The 25,055-nt window shown below is 45.0% G+C and overlaps 1 protein-coding gene across 1 annotated transcript in view; it reads right to left on the bottom strand.

Annotated features, from left to right (window-relative positions):
- The window catches only part of USH2A (usherin), a 903,954-nt gene that overhangs the window by 797,733 nt on the left and 81,166 nt on the right, over positions 1-25,055 (bottom strand). The window contains exons 9-10 of the mRNA XM_066594449.1: positions 9,897-10,092; positions 5,880-6,010 (exon numbers count right to left, since the gene is read on the bottom strand). Of these exons, the coding sequence (XP_066450546.1) occupies positions 5,880-6,010; positions 9,897-10,092 (327 nt within the window). The remainder of the gene's footprint in view (positions 1-5,879; positions 6,011-9,896; positions 10,093-25,055) is intronic.

The raw sequence follows: 25,055 nt of genomic DNA on the forward strand, positions 1-25,055 counted from the left end.
AACCCTCTTGAATAAGACATATTTCTAACATGCAATCAAACATCACAGTCAGTAAAGTCCTCGCCAGTGCAGGTATTTGATGTGTTTTATTTCAAGCACACCTGATGCCACTAATAAAGTCCTTGACTAGTTGCACCAGGTGTGCTTGAGACAACATCTGATTTGTTAATCTTATAGGGGATTCTGTTCATAAAGGTGACTAATTCTGAGACTGCAGCAGTCAGTAAAAGTGGCATTTTATGGTGACTGTAGAGAAACCTCTCGTTATATCAGTTATGTGCAGCTATTTAAATTGTTCTTGTTTGATTGTTTTTGTAGCAAACAGCTGAATGTTTGTAAATTTGGCAAATTAACCAAATGTACAGCGGGGGAAATTATATTGATTGTAACTGTAACTAATTACATACAAACAGTTGTGCCATTCATGTCTTATTGGGCACATGTAGTCATACCCACAGTCAAGAGAAAAACTGAGGCGCCCTGCACACAAACAGATGGAATGGCGGAATCCGCGATCGGACGGATGACAAAATGAATAGAAGGAATCCGGAATGCGGGGAGAGGACGGTGCAGGCCTGATCTTTTCAGAGGACAACCTCTGTTGTCCGTCGCAGCAGCTGGGGGTTCATCACTCTTGCAGCCAGGAGCGCAGCGTGCCGCCCTGAAGACTCTAAGCACTCACCACCACAACACAATGTCGTCTGCACATTAATCTTTGGTATAGAAGGGTTTTTCCAGGCGGTTGGGCAACTTTCTGATGTAATCACCTGCTTGTATTATTTTTACCGCGCAGACGATATGCTGTGAATCCACGTACATCCGCACAGAAAACCATCGCATCCGCGACCATCGCAGCTTCTGTGGACGTAATCTGACCCGTTCATGTGCAGGCGACCTATGTGCGCCATTTATTAACCTGTAGATCCCCCTTTAGCACACTAAAAGGGCCACTAATGTGTATGAGCTCTCCCGTCATTCTATAGCTGATATCTACAGATCCTCGGCTGAAGGCAGAAAATAGCAAATTATGCAGGAAAATCGTGTTATTCTCTTCGGCACATAACTTCAGAAGTGATCCCTTTAACATGCTAATTAATTTTCATGAGTAAAAGTCTTACGCCTTGTACAATTCCATCTTTCTCCAGTCAGGTATTAAACCATTACAGTGAATGGCTTTTTTCTGTAGCATCTAATTCATTGCTGCTCTTCTGACTCCGTAATCTCATCATTAATACGTCTTAATCACTTTCCTCGGCCTCTGCTATTGCTGCGCATTGCAGCTCCATTCAGTATTTCTTCATTTAGTTCCACATACACAATGTTGACAAAAGTATTGGCCCCCCACAATCCTGTACGGTCAGGTGATGTGTGAGCATCAGCTATAAAGGAGAGGATCCCACAGGAGATCCCAGTACAGAGACCAAGAGATGTCACCAGGTGTGGAGCTGATAACGGGGTCTGATGGTGGGATGTCACTAGGTGTAGAGCTGACAACGGGGTCTGGTGTGGGAATGTCACCAGGTGTGGAGCTGACAATGGGGTCTGGTGGGGGGATGTCACCAGGTGTAGAGCTGACAACGGGGTCTGGTGGGGGGACGTCACCAGGTGTAGAGCTGACAACGGGGTCTGATGGTGGGATGTCACCAGGTGTGGAGCTGACAACGGTGTCTGGTAGGGGGATGTCACCAGGTGTAGAGCTGACAATGGGGTCTGGTGGGGGGATGTCACCAGGTGTAGAGCTGACAACGGGGTCTGGTGGGGGGATGTCACCAGGTGTAGATCTGACAATGGGGTCTGGTGGGGGGATGTCACCAGGTGTAGAGCTGACAACGGGGTCTGGTGGGGGATGTCACCAGGTGTAGAGCTGACAATGCGGTCTGGGGGTGGGATGTCACCAGGTGTAGAGCTGACAATGCGGTCTGGGGGTGGGATGTCAATGGGGGGGGCTGACAACAGGGTCTGGTAGGGGTATGTCAGCCAGCAGGGGTAAAGCTGACACGGGGTCTGGTGGGGGGATGTCACCAGGTGTAGAACTGACAACAGGGTCTGGTGAAGGATACCAGGTGTAGAGCTGACAACGGGGTCTGGTGGTGGGATGTCACCAGGTGTAGGGCTGACAACGGGGTCTGGTGCGGGATGTCACCAGGTGTAGAGCTGACAACGGGGTCTGGTGGGGGATGTCACCAGGTGTAGAGCTGAAAACGGGGTCTGGTGGGGGATGTCACCAGGTGTAGGGCAGACATCAGGGTCTGGTGGGGGGATGTTACCAGCTGTAGAGCTGACAACGGGGTCTTGTGGTGAAATGTCACTAGGTGTAGAGCTGACAATGGGGTCTGGTGTTGGGAAGTCACCAGGTGTAGAGCTGACAACAGGGTCTGGTGGGGGATGTCACCAGGTGTAGACCTGACAACGGGGTCTTTTGGTGGGATGTCACCAGGTGTAGAGCTGATAATGGGGTCTGGTGGTGGGATGTCACCAGGTGTAGAGCTAACAACGGGATCTGGTGGGGGATGTCACCAGGTGTGAAGCTGATAATGTTGTTTGGTGGTGGAATGTCACCAGGTGTAGAACTGACAACGGAGTCTGGCGTGGGGATGTCACTAAGTATAAAGCTGAAAACGGAGTCTGGTAGGGGGATGTTACCAGGTGTAGAGCTGACAACGGGGTCAGGTGGGGGATGTCACCAGGTGTAGAGCTGACAACAGGGTCTGGTGGGGAATTTCACCAGGTGTAGAGCTGACAACGGGGTCTGGTGGTGGGATGTCACCAACCAGTCACTAAGGGACATCGCAGCTTCTGGACCTTCTAGAGTCCACTGTTGGACATGTTATTGGGAGATCGAAGCCATCCGGTGTGTGCGGTGCAGCCACATTTAGGAAGACCTTGTAAACTGACAAAATGTAGACAGCAAAGCCTTGTACGAGCTGTGAAGACATCACACACATTGTCTGCCCTCGTCAGGAGTTCTTACAGACCATTGGAACATCCATTAGCACCAGAACCATCTGTAGGAAACTACATGTGAAGGGTTACAATGGACAAGCGGCTGTACACAACGTCACAGCAGTGAATGCACAATGGCACCTGCGATTGAGCTTGGAACATCTGACTATAAGTGAGTGGAAGCAAGTGTTGTGCATGGCTGATACACCGGACACCATCTTCCGATCGGATGGCCGCACTTGGGTGAGGCGGTTGCCTGAAGAGCGTTTTTTTACGTGACTGCAACGTCCCAACAGTGAAGTCTGGAGGAGGTTTTGTTATGGTGTAGGGTTGGGAAGGACTGGGGGCATTGGTTATAGTGAAGTCCACCATCAACACCAAAGGGTACAGAGACATTACGGACAATGTGGCATTACCTCCCCTGTGGTAATACTTTAGTAAAGCTCTGTGTCTCTACCAACATGACCGAGCACCATATCATACAGGACGTAGTGCTGAGACTTGGCTTGAGGAGAAGACATGTGCAAACTTCATTGCCCAGCCCAAAGACCGGATCTCAATCTCATCTTTGGGACAAACTAGAATGCCGCATGGTTGGGGTCGGCTTTGACACCCATCACCTGTGCTGTCCAGTGCAAAAACTTAAAGAGATTGCAAAGGAGTAGGAAAATATGGCTGCTTTCTTAAAAAAATAGTGCCACACCAGTCTACAGGTTGTGTGTGATACTGCAGTTCACTTCATTGATGATGGTTGTACATGGAACCACTGCCCCATTCATTTCAATACGATCGCTGAAGACAGCCAAGTTCAAGGATATTGAAGGGGAAAAAAAGAATGCAGGCTATCTATAAGCAGATAGATGGTGAGGGAACACTTGGCTAACCTTTATGAATTCAAGTCTCCATGTCCTGATAAATTATCCTAGGATACTAAAGGAGCAGCGGAGCTAATTGCTGAACCACTCGCCATAATCTGTGAAAATTCCCTGAAAACAGGCAAAGTCCTAGAAGATCTGAAAAGGGCAAATCTTGTCCCTATCTTCAAAAAAGGGAAGAAGGTGGATCCAGGAAACTACAGGCCTGTGAGCCTGACTTCTATATCGAGAAAGATCTTTGAACAAATTATTAAACAGCATGTATGCAAGTACTTGGATGAAAATGGAGTAATTAACCAGAGCCAGCATGGGTTTGTAACAAACCAGTCATGCCATGACTGTATCACTGACTGGGTTGATCAGGGAGATACGGTGGATAAAGTATGTCTTGACTATCTTGAAGTATCTCATACCATACTTATTGAAAATATGACCAAATCTGGGATTGACAAGACAACTGTTGGGTGGATTCACAACTGGTTGAGTGATCGTACTCAAAGAGTGGTCATAAATGGCTGCACATCCAAGTGGAAGAATGTATCAAGTGGGGTACCACAAGGCTCTGTCCTAGGCCCAGTGTTGCTCAACATTGTTATAAGTGATCTGGAGGAGGGAATTGTGGGAAACTGATCAAATTTGCCAACAACACAAAGCTAGGAGGGATAGCTAACACTAGGGAAGAGAGAAAGAGGATTCAAAAAGATCTAGAAAAGCTTGCACTGTGGACAGCAACTAAAAGAATGGTATTTAACAAGGAGAAATGCAAAGTCCTACATCTGGGCAAGAAAAATTAGAAAAGCACATACAGAATGGGAGGAATTGGGCTAAGCAGCAGCACATGTGAAAAAGACTTGGGTATACTAATAGATCATAGACTGAACATGAGTCAACAATGTGATGCAGCAGCCAAAAAGGCAAACACAATTCTGGGATGTATTAAGAGAAGCATAGAGTCTAGATCACGTGAGGTCATTATCCCCCTCTACTCTTCCTTAGTCAGACCCCATCTGGAATACTGGGTCCAGTTCTGGGCACCCCACTTTAAAAAAGACATAGACAAACTGGAACAAGTTCAGAGAAGAGTTACCAGGATGGTGAACGATCAGCAAATCATGTCCTATGAGGAACGGTTAAAGGATCTGGGAATGTTTAGCAGAAGAGAAGGCTGAGAGGAGACAATAGTGGTCTACAAATATCTGAAGGGCTGCCACAGTGCAGAGGGATCAGCCCTATTCTCATCTGCACAAGGAAAGACTAGAAGCAATGGGATGAAACTGAAAGGGAGGAGACAGATTAGATATTAGACAGTGAGGGGATCAATGAGTGGAACAGGTTGCCACAGGAGGTGGGGAGTTCTCCTTCAATGGAGATTTTCAGAGGCCGGACAGACATCTGTGTGGGATGATTTATTAAATTGAGCGGGGATTTTGGACCCGATGACCCTGGAGGTCCTGATGACCTTCGTGGTCCCTTCCAACTCTACCATTCTATGAGCTGATTTCTGCAGAAAGCATATAGCTTCATTCCCACTGCAGTGGTCAAGCTTGGTATTACAGGCCAAGTTCATATTCATTTCAGTGGGAACTTTGGCTGAAATTCTGAGCCTGGCCACTGCAGAGAGAACAGAGCTGTCTGATTCTTGCAGAAATCAGCTTACTGCCCAAGCACATTGGCCTGATAAACAGCTGATCAGTGGGGATCCAGGGTGGAAGACCCCCACTGATTTACTATTGATGGCCTATTCTGCGGATAGGTTACGAATAGTCCAAAACTGGACAACCCCTCTAAGTATAAAAGAGTTCTCTAGAATGAGGCAAGCAAGGTCTTTTGTTTTTCCAGGAACAAATCCACTTTCGTGAATGTTCTGTGTATGGTATAGCATTTCAGACCTTTAGAAGTGAGTTTGGTTAAGCTGCTTTACCAGTCACAGCCTGTTGACAAGGGTGGCGCTATTTCTGGAAAAAAAAACAGACCCCATGTCTCCTCCCCTTAGATAAGCCCTTTACTGTAGCCTCGCTCTCCAACAGTCACCACAAGTTTAGAATCGCTTTCTATAATTACCTCTTCACAATTCTGGCTTTTGTCAGCCGTGCCAGCCTCATCACAGTCACAGGGTTGGCATACGTCAATGGCAGATGGGTCAGCCTTTAATTTCCGGTAAAAGGAATTCTTGCAAACTTCACATTTTTGTCCTAAAAGAGACAAGGAGTGAATGTGCAATCTGGAAATTTATTAAAATGATCTGCAGGAGCCGCTTAAAAGCCGATAATCCTGGGAGAGAGCGGTAATTTTTCGAATGTCCGTTTTAATGCTCCCTCCGTGTCTACCTGCCAATGTAGTGATCCAGAGCATATGAAACCATGAACCTGCTGCAAACGCTGCTCTACTTCATTTAACTTCCATCTGTTATACAACCCAAACTTGTGTCTCTGGAAAGAAACGCCACATAGGTGCAATCCTGGCGTCCAGCATCCTCCAGCAGAGCGCCGCCGCTCCGCGCTCACATTCATTCGCCTTTTTTCAAAAAGTAAAAAATGTACTTTACATTTGCGAAGAGTAAAAACAGCGACAAAGTTCTAATACTCATACGGTGTCAGAATACGGGCTGCGGTCAACAAGACGGATCCGCCGCTGCGTCTCAGCACTGGTGTCCTATAGTAAATAACTGTAGTGTACTTGTATAGGAACGCTATATTTTCTCCTTAGGGAGAGCAACTATACTATAAACTAATGAGGAGACTCAAATGGCCACGCACGCTCCTCTGGGTAATATGCAAATAAGGGAGATGGAATAAATCCTCCACAGCGCCACCTATTGAAAGACAGCATTCCTTCAAGTCAAAGTCAGACTTTTTATACAAGCCTTGTTACAATGACTGGGAATTAAAAGCAAAACCAGACTCCATGTACAGACAGCTATTTCAGGGTCCTTGGCCTCTCACTAGCAAAGCCAGGCTCCTACTGTACACTGATGAAGGGCAAAAACCCTGAAGCAGCTATCTGTACATGGAGTCTGGCTTTGCTTTTAATTCCCGGTCATTGTAACAAGGCTTGTATAAAAAGTCTGACTTTGGCTTGAAGGAATGCTGCCTTTCAATAGGTGGCGCTGTGGAGGATTTATTCCATCTCCCTTACTTGTATAGGAAGATATGGATGCGCTACATGATGGTACGGTAGCGGCTCTTGGGGGCCCTGAAACACGGGTATCCATTCTGTGTTGTGGCCGCTGTAAGAGATAGAGAGTAAAACCCAATTGTAAAGTTGAAGAGCAGCGTGTGAGGAGCAGAAATCCACTTGCTGCTTTTCTCTAAGCCCTGTGGGACCGCTGCCGTACCATCGTGTAGCGCATCCATGTCTTCCTATCCAAGTGTGCTATTGTTATATCACTCTAGGACACCAGTGTTGGGATATAGCGCCGGATTCATCTTTTTGACTACACCCTATATAGAGATCTATTAAACAAAGTGTAAACTATTCATTAAAGGGGTCTTGGAGGTCTACAGTATAATACCCAGGCTTGGCCTTAAAGGGGTTTTCCAGAAGTTAAAAAAATTTGATAGCCAAGGAATGGTGCAAAATAAAGACATACGCCATAATGACTTCCTAAAGTGGGCTCCTGGTTTAGTGCAGAAGCCGTGGCTTTGATCCTGGTAGTGGTGGTCATGTGCTGTTCATTGTCATGTGACCCTCTCAGCCAATCACAGGCTTCAGCATTCATGTGCTATTCATGCCAAAATCCCCTCTGAAGACTGTGATTGGCTGAGTGGTCATGCGCACAATGAAGAGCACATGACCATCACAGCTGCTTCTGGGATTGGAGCAGCAGGGAGGCGTCCAGCACCATTACATTTGATAGGTGAACCCGCCAGGCCAGAGCATCTGGCGACATCCCGTAAACCTGTCATGTGGGCTTCTATATTACGAGACGTCATCAGTGACCTCCCTGCCGGGTCTTCTATTGCTTGCAGTGGCGATGAACAACCCACGTGACCGTTACAGCCTGCGGGAAACAGAAGACGGAAGCAGCGGCGGGAGCGGCAGGCAGTGAGGGGCGGGTACCGTCTTGTTTTCGTTTATTTAAATCCATGCACCCCCTAACTGATGCCAACCTTTATATCAGTCGGAAAACCCTATTGGGGTGCGTTCAAAACCTCGCAGAAACAGTACGGAAAAACCACAGCGGCATTGGTCACTATTGAAGCGAACGGGATTGAAACCGACGCCGTCCTCATGTAGAGGAAAGAAAACGCTGCGGATTCTCTGAACTATAAGAGCTTCTTCACGTGGCGATTTTACCTACATTTTCGCCCGCACAAACCGCTGACAATGGAACCCGTTGATTTCATGGGGTTCCCTCTCATGTAGCATTTTTGCGCGTGCATTACTGTTAGGCGAAATATACGTGACATGCTCTATTTTTGTGCGCATTTATGTTCCCGAGGCACCATGGGGATCCGCAAATGCGCACCTCATTTGCACAAATTCGCACCCGGAACTGCGCAATTTTGCAGTGGTAAGTGATAACACCGGGGACTATTAGGGCTGCTCAGCGGGTTAAGAACGGGCGCGGGCGTATCCTGTGCCGATGTGAACAGGCCCAGGGCAGCAGAATGCGCAGATACACGTGCGAGAACACTTGATAGTGCTCCATTCGCAGCGCCATCATGTCATCCGCCCGTGAGCGTACTTACACTTACGCTCGTCTGCAGGAGCCCTGACTCAGATCCGCTGTGGAAATTCTGCAACAAATCCTCAGCATTTCTGCATTTGAACGCAACCTTAAAGGGGTTGTACTAAAATGTTATCCTTTATCCATAGGATCGAAGATAGTGATTGGTGGGCTCCAGCCACTGGGACCCCTGCTGATGCTGAGAACGGGGGTACAGGGATGGTTCATACGGCAGCAGCCAATCAGTGGCCTCCCCAGTCATATGCTGCACTGCTGGCTAATGGCCCCATCTGGGAGCGTTGATGCCAGTACTGTAGTACAACACATGACTGCCGAGGCCACTGATTGGCTGCAGCGGTCACATGCAGTCCCCTAGTAAACAGAGCCTGAGCGTCGGTTCTAGACCAGCGGGGAACAGGAGGGGCGACTGTTTCTTTCTATGTTTTATAACATTTACAGGGGTTTTTATATTTGTGTTTCCTCCTCAGATAACCCCTTTAATAGAGGGGAGTGATGCATAAGTGCGATAGTCTGCGCCTTTTATAGGGGTTGTCTGGGTGCAAATGTGTTGGAAGAAAGCAACCATACTCAGCTGCTCATTCCTTTGGCAACCCAGCGCCGGGGTCTCTGTTTACAAATGGCTTCCCCCTGAGCGCTCCTTCACACTGGCGATCGCGATTTTCCCGTGAGAAAAATCGCAGCAAAATCGTGACTTTTTCCGCGTGATTTTTGAGCGTCAGCGATGCTTTTTCTTGCAAAAACATGGCTGCTGCTCGCAATTTTCTCACGCGTTTTTCATACGTGATTTTGCCTGCATTTTTTAATGTTAAAAACACATCGCGACACAGAAAGGTGGGACACGGCGCGATTTTATACGCTCGCATTATCGCATGAGTGAAAACATCGCCAATGTGGAGGAAACCATTGATGCGTTTTTACTCACTTTCGCATCGCTCAAAAAATGCCCGATTTTCTGGTAAGTGTGAAGGCGCCCTAACCGCCGCCGGCAGTCCGAGGCCGCTGGGGTCACATGGTGTAGTCCTGACATCGTGGCTCCCATCACTGAGTGGTGAGGCCAGGAGTATGGCACATGACTGCTTTAGGCAACTGGGTGGGGCCATGTTGCCTGCTTTCGAACAAAGACTAGGAGGAGCGCCCGAGCTGTGGTGGAAGCAGCGGCGGGGATCGGTTTTCCTAAAGCTTGCTAATATTTGCAGAGGTTTTAACATTTGGCTTTTCATTTTTCGGATGACCCTTTAAATTCAGTGGAGCCAGGCAACGTCTCCACCCCCTTTAATTCTTGCCTTTATTGACAATCCTCTAGCTATGGCATAAGTGTCGGCCACTAGCGCACCTCAGTCACCTGTATACGGCGCAGGCAGCTCATCACATCACATGCTTCTCGTTACCTGCGGTGTTGTGCAGGCAGTCGTCGCAGACCCCCCCACCTCCTCGGCCGTGGTCATCGGGGTAGGGGTCTACACTTGCATCATAGTGACAGCTGGATGAATGGTTGTTGCAGCGGCACGGTGCGCAGTTATAAGCGTCCACATGGTCACCTTGACGGAACGGCTTGTTGTTATAAAGGGGCAGACAGCGATGGCACTAGAGACAAGAATATAACACAACCAGTCAGTCCCGTTAGAAGCTTATCGCACGGCTTTCATGTGATAATTTTGGAAAATATGGATTAACCAATTCGCACTCTTAGGAACAATTTAGTCAGTGAACGGGGCTGCCGCAGGCGCTTTATCCTTTTGAAAAATAGGGATTTCTCGCCTCCTATGTGCCGCACAATGACTTGGTGGGTCACAGCGAGCGGGCTCATGCATATTCATGTGACCCTGTCCGTCTGTTGGCATCGCTTCTCTTTGAAGTTTGACCCCAGTAGATGCCTTCTTCTACCAAGAGGCTTCCCCGTAATGGCACAATAAATATTGTTCCACTTAAAGGGCTTAATTTTTAAGTTAAAGCTGTTAGCTGGGCTAACTAAAAGGAGCGCAGCGGCAGTAAATGGACTAACTACTGCAAATGTACCATAAATCAAACCCAGCCTGAGCGTCCCTCCAGGGCGATCCCCCGAGGCCGGCGCTCGCTGCAATCTGCATAAAAATACTCGCTATACTTAGTGGCAAAAGTTAACGCAAAAACAATGTCAGAGCGGACGACTCGAAGATTCAGGGGCTTCAATTAGGATGATGAATGAGAGTTTTAGGATTGGAGCGCTGGAGGAGGATTACGGGGTACCTGCGGAGGGGAGCGGTCAGGGGATCATTCACTGTGCTGGTAATTATCGGTCGGAAATTTATAGTCAGAATGAACTTTTCAATATACACCGAATGACCAGATTGTTGGAGACACCGGCCCTTTACTAGAGCTCGTGGCCCATTACCAGAGCTCGTGGCCCTTTACTAGAGCTCGTGGCCCCTCATAAGAGCTGCGGCACTTTCATTAGAGCACCCAGACCTTTATTAGACCCCCGGTCCTCTAATGATTGGCGCTTCCCTGTATGGTAATTCCCCCGTGACCCCGAAGCATAAAAACACGTGACAAGTTTTCCGTGGATCAGTTTCCGTGTGAATCCACATTAGATGGAAGATCCAGCGATCGGAGCGACTTCCAACGAGGCCGGTCATCGGTGCTGGACTAGCCGGGGTCTCACTGCCAACCAAGGGGGTTTTCTCATGTAACGGTGTGGAGAGTATACAGAGAATGGCGCGATGGAGGAAAACATCCAGCGAAAGGGGATCCTGCGGACGGAAACAACTCATCACTGAAAGGGGTCGGAGGAGGATGTCAGGAATCGTTCTGACCAACAGGCTGCACAGTCAGCTGAACACAACGCTGGAGCTCCAACTAACGTGTCCGAACGCACAACTCGCCGTTCCTCCGCGCGGATGGTATAACAGCGGGCGACCAGTTCCAGCGCCATTGTGTCTAAGAGAAACAGAAAGACTCCAGCGGGCAAAAGAGCGCAAAACTTGTATCACTGAGCAGCGGAAAAACATCTCCTGGTCAGATGGATCCAGATTTATGTTGCTGATGAGAGGTCAGAATTTGGCGCAAGCAGCATGAACCGCTGACCCCTTCCTGTCAGCTGGTCAGAACATGTCAGCACCACCATCTAATGGGCAGCAACTACAAGAAGCTTCCTGTCCGCAGGGGCCGATATTCCTGCAGAACCGTTTCATCACCGAGTGGAGTCTACGCCATAACGAATTGTTGTAGTTTAAAAGGCCAAAGTAGTTGCAATGCACCAGTAGACGGGGGTCTCTAATAAAGGGGCGTTCAGTGTAGGTCTTCCGTTTGCTTCATGCATGCAGTATTTTATAGTTCATTGTCGTATTAGAGTTCAGCTACCTCCATACCGGAGATGTAGTGTTACATGGTGCCCACTGTTAGCTCACATAGAGGGGCTCCTTCTATGACATCCATAGCTGGCTGCAGCTCGTCCGGCTTCTGAAGCCCCCAGCATTAGCTGATGTTGCTGGAGGGAGTTGCAGCCGGCTGTTCTTTTTTCCTGCCTTGGCCACCGTTGGGGAAATCTGCAGTTATATGGCGCCCATATAGGAGGACTGGCGACCACATCATTCATAGCAGGCTGAACCCACCAGAGCAAGACATGCTCCTGATAAAAGCCCTCAGTTCTGACTCATGAAGGGGGGTTTCCTGTAGGAGACCCTTTCGAGGACATCCATATACCCTAGCAGAGTTGTCTCTTGTCCTGGTAATCAGCTGACTGCAGGTCCAACACTGGAATTCGCAGGAAGTTGTGGTCAGCCTCCATTTTATCGGCCCCAATTAATTTATGGGAAATTGTAGTATTACATGATGGACGTTCAGAAGAATATTCAACCTTGTATATCTGAGTCCGTCACAGGAGGAGATATTTTTTTTAGTAGTGGCTTTCCTCTCTGGCATTTAGTGTGATTCACAAGCAGAGGACCACCCAATCCTTCTCTAATTGCGCATATGTACGTGGGCTGACGTTTAAAGCAATCCTGAGTTTTCAACAAGTTTTCTAAAATACACTTGGTTCTCCTTACTCTCATTTGCTGCTGTTTGCACCATTTGCTCTTCCCCATTTTTCGGGGAGGCCTGCAGTGGGAGATGTGGGAGGCCTACCGTGGTAGATGTGGGAGATGTGGAAGGCCTGCCATGGGAGATGTGGGAGGCCAACCGTGGGAGATGTGGGAGGCCAGCCATGGGAGATGTGGAAGGCCTGCCATGGGAGGTGTGGGAGGCCTGCCGTGGGAGATGTGGGAGGCCTGCCATGGGAGATGTGGGAGGCCAACCGTGGGAGATGTGGGAGGCCAGCCATGGGAGATGTGGAAGGCCTGCCATGGGAGGTGTGGGAGGCCTGCCGTGGGAGATGTGGGAGGCCTGCCATGGGAGATGTGGGAGGCCTGCCGTGGGAGATGTGGGAGGCCTGCCGTGGGAGATGTGGGAGGCCTACCTCGGGAGATGGCACGTGACGCCAGCTCCCGGATGCCATGCAGAATAGTTATAAAACTTTGCAATTTTATTTTCAAACAAATAACTGTGAAGAATTTATGGCTTGTTGGCAAAAGAAAACAAGTGACTTCCACGGCAGGATTCCTCGGCGCTAACTATGGCTAGCTATCTCTTACGAACATTACTGCATGCGTGATGCCAAATAATACCGTCTCACGCACTGTAGGGAATAATCCTAATATTGATAACACATAGTATGAATAAGGCAATGTGAACGTTCACATACAGATTAATGGAACAGGGAGTCTCAGTATTCTTCCCACAGATCTTTAACAAGAAGATAACCGCTCCACTCCCGTGCAGAACCCGGAAACGGCTTACATAAACTTCACAACTATCAAGATTCAATATAAGAGAATGTCCCGATTATAGTTCACTCCTAGCCAATCAAGCCCCAGAAATATCACTATTGTCCAGGTACCTGCTACGCTACAGTAGGCCTGCTAGCTAACTGACAATTCACTACTGGTATGCACACATTATGGCTTTTAATGAGGCTGGCCTCACTTACAACCCAATGTGGACAGACTCGTTTGAAGTCTTTCCGGAGATCTTGCTCCGTGAGCTCTGCAGTGCAGCTCCACACTCTCTCCTGCAGATGGCAGTTCCTCAACAACCTGTAGCACTCCAGCATCCAGCAGCAGCACATCCTGCAGCAGCTCCTTCGACAGTCTCTCCTGCTGTTCTGGAGATACCTGTAGACTGTTACACCTTCTCCTTTAGCTTCAGCAGGGCCCTGACAGCACCTCCTGCACACGTCACCAGCCCTTACACCTTCTCCCATGATGCAGCAAGCAATTGTCCTTTTACTGTGCTGACATCATCTAACTAGAATGTTCCCAGGGAGCATGCTCAGTTCAGTTTGGAGCGGCCATCTTGGTGCTCTCTTGTGAAGTCCAGTGCACCCTTTAGGCATTGCCACACCTTCAATCCTTGCAAAGGCAGCATTAACCACTTAGGGGTGAGGGCATTAGATGCCTGTTGGAATTACTATAATTTACACCAGAAAATGGTGGAAATTCTAGCTGAAATCAGCAGCAGTTTGTAGCTGGCACGGATTTCACTCCAGCGCACGGACTGGCCAGACATAAACTTGGCGCGCTTCACTCCAGATTCTTTCTTTACTTAGACCAGCATATAAACTGCCGATCTCAGTAAATTCCCCCATAGATTTTGTGTGACTTGTAAAGCAGCCGTGAACTTTCAGAGGCTTTTTTTTTTTTCCAGGCGTTTATATTTTTTTTTCCCAACAGAAAAGTTTATGAGAAAAAACTGAAAAAACTCAAAACCCGAAGTGTGTTGAATGGTTTATTATTCCTGAATACAGTTAATACTTAGTATTTTTATATTACGATTGCGGATATTTACTTTTCCTTTCATCTCTATAATTTCCACTACTGTTTCTCCCTCCACACGCTGAGTGCTAATAACAGCAATCTAATGGAAAAACCAATTAAATCAGTGTTATCAGTCATTTGTATACACAGATCCTGTCTTCTCTGCAGGCCTCTGGACCCCCATGCATAGGGGGGGCTTCCAATTGTGGTTACTAGGAAACCGTTGTTTGAGGAGTCCCCCCCCCTCCCCCCGCCCCCAGATTTTTTAAGGACAATTTTTTTTCCAGTTTCAGTGTCTTTTGAGTCTTTTAGGAGGTCCGATTCCTAGAGGGCAAATTTCAATGTAATATTAAGGTTGTTGAGACGTTTCTCTGTATTTATACATTATATTATACGTGCCATAATACTAGAGAAATAAGTGAAGTATAAACAGCCGTCTTGTTTGGTTCGGATACTTTCACACAACAAGCGCCGGCTGAGTCTCAGGTTTTCATCTTTTATAGGCGCTTTTCTATCCAGCAAAATAACGGTCAAGGATTGAAGCCTTGTGAGACGGAGACCAGAGCGGGTCTCCTCTTCAAACATTCAACACTGCAGCTCTGTCCTGGCTCCATCCACATTACTTACTCCATTTCATTCTTGGCACAAAAGATGTAACCTGAGACAGAACCAGTGCTGGGTTCAAAAACGTCATGTGAAAGTAGTAGAGCTTCCAGAAAAACATTGTAACCATAAATTACTATTATTCAAATTATTAAACCTTACTGGATGTTAGTATTCATAGCTTATCCTTAGGATAGAATCATAGGATTGTAGGGTAGAGTTGGATAGGCCATTGATATCGAATACTGAGGTACTCCCAATAATCAACTGGCTGCGGCAAGTATTGCACCCCATTCATTGTTTATCAGACATGGTAACTGTTTGGTACTGCTGCTCTCTGCACGTCAACCCATTGAAGTGAATTGGACTGAGCTGCAATACCGGAGACAGCCACTATCAAATGTATAGTGCTGTGCCTCACAAGCAATAAAGGGAACACGGTGCTCGCTTGTTAGTCAGTCAACTAGCGACATCCTGGGAGTTGAATCTCACCAGTCTGATTTTCTAAGGATAGGTCTGCAATATCAAAGTCCAGGAAAACTCTGTTAACTGCAAAATTAAAAATATACTATACATTTTATAAAGAAAAAAAAAAAACCTAGGAAAATGTAAACCTTCCAGTTTCAGGATAAGATTCTGTCACTGGACCAGAGGGCAGAGTGTACAGTATATCACCTACAGCTGTTTATCTCTGCAAACCTTCTGATTTTCCAGCTTCAAGACACATTTTCAGTCGTTCACGTTGGCTAATACAAACTACAGACCACCTAATCCCCACAGTGCACTGGAAGTATTAGACTACCAATGAACTATAGCTGCTCTCTAATTGGTCAGAGCTGCTCATGTGATTGGGGCTGGTAATCAGAGAGCAGTGCAAATGTGCATTGGTTACAGTAGTTAGAAAATTGTAGTGGCCATATTGAACAGTCGAGATTGGGGCCAGTAGCTAGCGGAACAGATGGATGACAGAGAAGAACAATTGCAGGTAATATCAGAATTTTGTCCTGAAAGCAGAGGGTTACTTTAAAAAACAACAGGCTGACTAATAATACTATGTAGAACAAGTTTTCCTGTCAGAGATCAAACCTGGAACCTCATGTACTCCAGTCAGTAGCTCTCCCTGCTGAGCCATTCAGCCCTTGGACAGTTCCCCTGCATAACTTTTTACCTGCAAAGCCAGTCTCTGTTCTAACTCTGCCCATTTCTTATTAGGCTCACTATATAAAAGCCTGGCCCTGCCAGTCCCTCAGTGCATGACTATTGTGCTCCACAGCTGTAGTCAAGGTCCATTACCAGCCTACTCTGCTACAAAGGAACTGAAACCTCCGGTTAACGACCTCTGGCATTCCTCTTGACAACGCTACATGTCTTTTCCCTTGTACTCTGAGCTGAGACCTCCTGTTGCCGACTCTGGGCTCTCCCCTAACTACTCTGTAGATCTGCATGACTACTACACCCGCGACTCCAACCCAGTGCCTGAAACCCTACATTTCCCTTGGTATACTTTATATTTCTCTTTATAAGTGGATTCTACTTCTAGGGATTTCTAACCTTTCAAAATAACTTGCCCTAGGGAAAGGAAAATGGCATAATAAACCAAAATAGTCATTGCTCACCCATCCTCTATACCTCTGGTCCAGGGCCACCAACCCAAGTTCCCTTCACTCTGATTCCGGCTGAAACAGGAAGTGATGACATCATAATCATTACTCACACGGCCAATACAGCGAATCTCTGGTCCCAGCAGTCACATGCTCTGCATTAACACAAGACTGCTGAGGCCAGTGGTTATGTGAGCAATGAACACAACACTACTTCCTGCTTCAGCAGATACCAGACCGGAGGGCACTGGGTTGGTGACACTGGATCGGAGACATAGTGGAAAGCTAAATAATGGCTATTTCATTCTTTTATGCCATTCTCTACCATGGGGCACGTTGTTTCAGAAATCAGAAAAACTAATTTGTACTTTTTGAAAATTTTTCCTAAAAACCTAACAAAATTACCCAATTTCGATTAATTTCAAAAACTGTACAAAACATTAAAAAATGCCATAAATATAATTTTCCTCTTTCCCCTCTCTCTGGCCTTTATTAGCAGATCTATGAATGTCATGCACTTTCCTAATTTTCCTGAAATCCCCTACACATCTGTGGTCAGCCGTAATGAATCATTGCTCACTTTTTCTGTTGGGAAATATAGCTCAATATACTCTGTCGGAATCATTTCTGTTTTTTATTGCCTATCCAGTAATGAGCCAGACTTTCTTAAGATCTTTGAACTGAATACATTACAACTTGCATGAAACTATCAGGGCAATCAAAAAATACTAAAATGTTCCCATTTGATGTACTAAAGAATAATATCAAAGGACAGTCGCAATGCCAGCAGGAATAACAAGTAGGGTAGAATGTTTAAAACATCACCATAGGAAAGTCGAAATAAATAATTGACATCTACCTCAGAAATAAGGTCAGGGAAATGAGCGTTGTAGAGGGGCTCCGCTCGGCCCACACAGGGCTGACATATTCCGTAACGCTATCAATCTTAAGCGCCGCAGGATTTTATCATCAGCCGTAATTTGAGTTGATTATGGCGTCAATGTCATGATAATGATATAGGTTCTGAGGATAATGAAGGAGTAATAGAGGGGAAGCGCTCCGACAACTACTTATGTGGTTACCGTGCTAGGAGGCAACGGTCACCTGCAGATTGGGGGCTCATCCAAACTCCATAAATGGGGGTCAATGCAGTATTCTGGGGGGAAAACTGAAAGGTTCAGCCATAAAGAGTTCTAATTGGTGAGAGTTCAGGACCAGAAACGGGTTTGTAGTACATGGGAGTGTATGGCTGATAACTTTTTTATTTGTTGGGATAGCTACATGATTTTTCCAGACTGATGCAGAATTATTTCATCGTTCTTCTGGGCACAATTTTTTTGCTTAATTTTAGAATTTTTAGTTTTACAGTTTAAAAAAGTAAAGAATTTACATGATAGGTAGTTTGCTTTCATAAAACAGATTTTGTCTTCATCATTACCTACTATTACGTTTGATATCATATATATATAATATTATGTAATTGCTTCAGGGCTAGAGTTATGAAAACGGTTGGTGGTTTGGGGGAGTTTTTAATTTTTTTATAGTCTGTTCATCCAAAGTGGGGAAAACAAAGTTTGTGGTAATTATCAGCCGTGTTACATTGAATATTGTCCCTGTTGGGTCTGAGCTCACACACCAACAATGAGACAAACAACCAGTCACGTCTTTTCTTAACATTTTTCTATGCACAATTTTTGCTTTTTTCAAATCCCTTTTTTCCCATTTTTGTTTATTTTTCTTTTTTAAATTAGACTGTTTTTCATCCTCTACATTAAATTTTGATATTTATTATGGTGTCAGTGGTAACTTAATAAAAATGATTGGCGGGCGAGGGGGTGGGGGGGCGTCTTACAGGGTATTTTATGTGTATTTTCATGTTTTTATGTTTTAGTTTTTATGGTCTGTCTATCAAAGGTCAGAAAAAAACATTGGGGTGAATCGGTCATGTTACATTAAATATTATCTATGTAAGTTGGGGCAATTGAGCAGTCATGGGACTCTATTCTATACACATTGCACTAGGTATTACGCTATGTAGTTGTGATTGGCATGTTTCTATAATTACTAAATTAAATCTTTTTTTAAAGGCTTTGGTCGTATTATTGTGATTGATTACACACCAGTCATTAACACATTACAGATATCCACAGTACAAGTTTAAAAAAGGGCCTATGCAGTGGGTATTAAGACATGTTCTATATAGTTATATGACCTATTAGAAACTTTATTTTTTAAGTATTTTGTATTTTATTGTGTATTTTAATGAGCTAATATTCCTTGTTTTGTCAATAAAGTTGTAAAATAATTTTTTCAAATTTCTAATGTTTTGACACTGTCTCATTTAGACAACATCTGTCCATCGTTCCAATTAGGGTCTATGGACATCATAAAATGTCCTCGGGAAACCTCTGTTTTATTTAGCCAGAGCAGAAATCCACAACAAGGAGTGGCTTTTGCTCTAAAGGACTCACCTCGGCCACGTATTATGCTACATGGTTGCCCACTGCCTCGTAGCAGCAGATCCATATGAGGACCCTTATGGAAGAAGCTAATTACAGATGTTCTATTTCGATTAGCCCCCATATCACTCCTGCAGGGTGTTTGGGTGTGCGTGTGCCTGCTGGGCGGTGGACCAATAACCCAACATTTTACAATAGTGAGTATTTAAGGAGTGTATTTCACATATAAACATGAAGTTACACTTTTACGAAGTTTTGAAAAGTATTTTGCTGGTAGATGTTCAAAGCCAGGGAGCTTCTAATGCAGCTTTATTGGTGCCTGTGGCAAAAACTGAAGCTGATCCACCAACTGAATATAGGAAGATACATGGATGTATATTTGTTAAAATGCTACTCATTTTCCCCTGCGGTCAAGAAACATCGGCCCCTAAAGAAGAATTGTGACTCATAAATGGTGCACTCTTGTTTTTGCATGCCATAAATTAGGGGGGACAAGGGGGAGGTGGAGTAAATGGCCACTTTATTTGCCAGCTGGCTGAAGGTGAAATATGGGGTTAAAATAAGAGGTACAGAAGCCAAAGGGACACTCTTACAGATAAGCAATGGGGCGGTCCCCCAGCTATGCATTGAGAGCTGTATGTGGGTGATGGGATGAGAGTGGAGAGAAATTAGAGTAAAATAGAGTAAATATTCTATATACAAATACCAAGGATTGGGGGGATGACAGTAAGTAAAATAATATATAAGGGGTGGTACCAGAATTACAAGTTACCCCCTATCACACTATAGGTGATAACTAGGTGATCGGTGAGGTCTCACCACTGAGGTCCCCACCGATCCTAAGAATGGGGATTCCATGTTCCCTGTCCTCCTCATTAAGGGTTTACTGCACCTCCTGCAGTTAGGAGGAGACATAATGGAGTGACGGTCACACAAGGAAGATAACACTGAATTCATTTTCAATGGGACTGCCGGACATGGACATAGCCAAGCGGCAAGCTCTCAGGTATTTTCACGAACCCTATTGAAATGAATGGAGTTCCGACCATGCATACTCGGCCAGCGCTCCATTTAGAGTGACTTCAATGTGGGTGAGAGAGACTCCCGTTCTCAGGATCAGTAGGTGCCTCACTGGTAAGACCCCCACTGATCAGCAAGTTATCCCATATCCTGTGAATGGGAGATAATTTATAATTCTGGTAGAACCCCTTTAGTGATATGTTAATGATCATCAAGCATCAGGCATCATTTAGAGATCATGGGAGAGGAGGCATATTCTGAATCCATGCCATGATGGATCCTATTCCCATATGCCATGGGATCATAAGAATGGGGTCTCCCTTTGCCCTATGTTGTGGCTGTCAGAAGGAGAAGTCTGTTTACTGACCTTCTCTATCTTAGTCTATGGAGAGACCCACCAAGTTTCGAGCTCCACATTTCTCTACTGGTAAACAAGCCCCAACATACTGAATTTACGGAAATTCATCTGATATGATGTGGGAATTAGTGGGGAAAATTACCCTTCAGCACACAACAATAAAGTCCAATCATAAGGTAGAAATATAGTGACAAAGAATATCAGGGAGGTATAAAGTGGGGCAAAGACACTTCACAAAGACACCTCTGAGTGTTATGTACACGGTGCAAGAAAATGGCCAAATCAGGCTTATTAAGGATTTAAATTTCTGATTAATGGCGCAATTGTAAAAATAAATCATACAAGTTCACATGTCTATTAGTTTAATTATATCCATTAATCTCCTTTGAGTCCTAATCTACAGTTCCTTTAACTGTTCATTCAAAATAATAGTTTTGTGTTCAGGACGGATTCTCCCCCCGCTGACGATTGTCAGCTTTATAAACCATATAAAGTGAAATATCTTGTCTTATAGGGCTTTGGCTTCTGATATACTGTAGGGTATGTAGGATTTCTTATGATAGTACTGTGTGGACAGAGGTGCAGTGTTTGCAGTCACAGGACGTGGATCACACTCTATATAACTGCATTGCTTACCAATATTACTATTACTGTGGTTCTCCTAATCTGATAGCCCAAGACAAGACTTGATTATATCTACCTTCAACCCGCACTGCTGCTTAGAATTGTACAAAGGTTTTCTCTCTTGCTTATTAATATTTACTTGTTACTCAACTTTGTTGAAAGCCTAATAAAAATTGAATATTAAAAAAATATATATTATGTGAGAAAAAAACCCCATCTGATTCCAAAAAACAGCTCTGCGGAATCAGGTATTAAAGACAAACTGCATACTTGTAAGTTTAAGGTGCTGCATACGCTTTACTAAACACAGAAAGACAATACAAAAAATGACTTGCATTACCCTGAGAAGGAATTTTGGACCCTTCCTCCCTGTTTCAGTTAATCAATATTTCTGGGGTGCCTTGCGTACACAGCCCTCTTCAGGTCATGCCACAGCATTTCCAAGGGGTTAGGATCAGGACTATGAGTTGGCCATTCCAAAACATAAATGTTCTTCTTTTTTAGCCATGCTTTAGCTGATTTACTTGTGTGTTCTTAGTCACTGTCTTGTATCATCACTGAAAGTCTCTGTACGATGTTTTGAACCACCTTAGAATTCATTTTTCCCGAATGGCCACCATACGTTCATAGCCCGAACTCACGATGCTCCCATCACCAGACTTCATAGTTGGATGAGGTTTTGGTGTTGGCCCTCAGTGTTCTTCCTCCAAGCACAGCATTGTGAGTTTGTGCTAAAAAGTTTCACTTTTGTTTCATCCATCCATAGAACATTTCCCTGAGGCATCGTGAGACAGGCAGGTTGTCTTGGGTGAACCTGAGATGGGCTGCAAGGCTTCTTTGTGACAGCAGCAGCTCTCTTTGTGGCGGCGCTCCATGAGCACCATTCTTATTATGTACTCCTCTAATAGTGGACAAATGAAGAGCGGTTTCTACAGTTTATAGAATCTTCTGTGGGTCTTCTGCCATCTGTTGATGATTTTCTAACCACGGATTCATGTACTCCCGGGTCTTTAGCTTCTCTATATGTAAATATATTTATATATAAGCTTTTTTTTATGCCTGTACTTTTTTCCACAAACGATAAATCTCTGGAGACCCAGGGGGAGAGATATTAAGGGCCCATTCAAATGGCCCATTTTTCCCATCTGATTACTGTCCATGTATTTCACGGACAGCACTCAGACCCATTATAACCAATCAGGCCATTTATCTTGTCACAAGGACAACTTGCAGTATGTCCTATTCTGGTCCAATCCTGTAGGTAGTGGATAGCACATATGTATCCGTGTGCTGCCTGATACAACGTGTGCCCAAGGATCTCAGGAGGAACTTATACTCAGCCATCTGAATATGGCCTAAGAATAGATTTCAAGCCCTGAGTGGTAGACTGCGGCCGATCAACAAGTGATGACCTATCCTGAGGGTAGGTCAACAGTAGTATTTCCAAGGAAAACCCCTTTAATCTACCCTGGATAAATGAACCATGTGGTCCTTTGATAGAACCATGTGGTCCTTTGGAATATTCTCATCTCAGCAATCCTATTCCAATGTGTTTAGAAATTACCAAACAACGCCCTCACCCAAAAGAGGTTTATATCCAGAATGCTCCGTTCTCCAGACATTACAGCTATTGATTCCTCGGCCCTCTGGTTGTTTACTGTTTGTTGCCAGGGAAATAGACAGCTCTTATGTGGAAAGAAACAGTTGAGCAGCAGAGGAGGCCGGTGCCTGACTACTCCTTTCATCTGATTCCGGTGGCCGGGATCTCAGGAATGCATGGAACTACCATTGTGCTCAGCTATTGCTTCCATAGAAGAAGCTGTCTATTTCAATGGCAATGAGCAATAAACAACCAGAGGGCCCAGGAATCAATATTTGCAATATCTGGAGAATGGAGCAGTTTGCAAATGAACCTCTTTCGGATGTGGCATTTTGATGAGAATACCCCATTAATTTTTGCCAATCCAATGTAAGACCAGAGGGAATTTGAACCTCATGGACCTTGATACAAATTCCTTAACAAGCTCCCTCAGCTACAATGTGTCATTTATAACACTGGTGTCGTCTTATGAGCCCCCCTTATGCTACCTCTGCACCCGTATAGTCACACCCCTGCATAAGACCCGCTTTACACTACATTTACATAAGCACAGAAATGTCAACTTGCAGTTCTTAAATACCATGTCGAAGCGATACTCTGTAATATTCTCATTTGCTCGGTAATTGAATCAGATTACTGTGTTTATGTTCTGAAACCCTCTAGCAAAATAAAATTAATAAAGTGGTTTCTCTCTCCTGTTGTGCAGGCGGAGAAAAGGTCCTTTAAGAAGATCTTAAAAGCTGTTTTCTATTATAAAGATTCTGGCAGAACGGCAGTAAATTAGATTCCTAAGGAAGTGCGGGGGATACACGGTACTGACATCATTAAGACACTTATCTATTAATAATTCATAAGATGATGATATATATCAATTATGGCCCCACTCCGTTTGTAGAAAAATGTTCTAATCCGTAATACCATATATATCAAACACAAGAAATGTTAATATTCATGAGTAGCTTTAATATGAATGGCATGTGAACCTGACATTTCAACCAGTTGGCTAATGATTTACTGGCGAGGACCCCTGATATTAACTTTTCTTGCCAATTCATTTTCTATTCAATTTACAAAGCCTTACCAATGCATTGGCAATCAATTTCAGGAGAGACTGTGAATACAAATTGGTTATAAAGATAAGGCTTGTGAAAGAAAATTGGAGTCCAGTCTGGAAAGTTGTACCTTTCTGTGATTCTCTGATTAGGTTAACGTCTTCGGGAGAACTTATCTGATGGACTCACTTTATTAGAAAATTATATCGCTCTGTGTCTCGGGTTCCGTCGCCTTAAAGGGGTGAATTCGCACTCGGCGGAACGGTACGCCGTTTTAAAGGGAATGTATCGCCTATATTCATTTACTCATTAAAACCGGATAATTAAACATCTTCCACATTTAATCTGTTTCAATTTTTTGAATGTAGATTTTTTTATTCTCTCGTCTGCTCATGGCTATGGGGACGGCCATCTTGCCTGAACCGGAGTTAGCAGCATTGAGCACCCGCTGCACCAACGTTTTGATCAAGTAGAAACATGTTACACCAACATGGTTTAGCCTGTGATGGGGATTCAAATCTAGGTTCAATCTGATCCACCAAATTCTGGCGGATCAAACTAGTTGAAGTTAGTGTTAGCAGATACAATCCAAGTTGTCTTTTCCTGGGCGGTGAGATTACACCCACAGTGGCTGCTGATAGTGGCCATGATATTACGATCACTATGAATGATGGGAAGATCGAGATGAATGCTGGAATGATCACCTGACTAGAGTCATCAATCACCATGCACAATACTTTTCTTCAAATGAAAATGCTTTGTGGCCTGTGCAGGGAGAGGGAGGAGGTGAGCTGTGACATCACCTATTCTGAATGGTGGCTCCCATGTTATCTATATATAGGTGTCACCTCTCAGTGTAATCTTGTTTGTACAGGGAGGGGAGGAGATGAGCTGTGACATCACCTATTCTGAATGGTGGTTCCTGTGTTATCTATATATAGGTATCACCTCTCAGTGTAATCCTGTCTGTACAGGGAGGGGAGGAGGTGAGCTGTGACATCACCTATTCTGAATGGTGGCTCCCGTGTTATCTATATATAGGTGTCACCTCTCAGTGTAATCCTGTCTGTACAGGGAGGGGAGGAGGTGAACTGTGACTATTGTGAATGGTGGCTCCTGTGTTATCTACATATAGGTATCACCTCTCAGTGTAATCCTGTCTGTACAGGGAGGGGAGGAGGGGAGCTGTGACTATTGTGAATGGTGGATCCTGTGTTATCTATATATAGGTGTCTCCTCTCAGTGTAATCCTGTCTGTACAGGGAGGGGAGGAGGTGAGCTGTGACATCACCTATTCTGAATGGTGGCTCCCGTGTTATCTATATATAGGTGTCACCTCTCAGTGTAATCCTGTCTGTACAGGGAGGGGAGGAGGTGAACTGTGACTATTGTGAATGGT

This window comes from Eleutherodactylus coqui, chromosome 3 (genome assembly GCF_035609145.1).
Source record: "Eleutherodactylus coqui strain aEleCoq1 chromosome 3, aEleCoq1.hap1, whole genome shotgun sequence".
In the NCBI taxonomy this organism is placed as follows: Eukaryota; Metazoa; Chordata; class Amphibia; order Anura; family Eleutherodactylidae; genus Eleutherodactylus; species Eleutherodactylus coqui.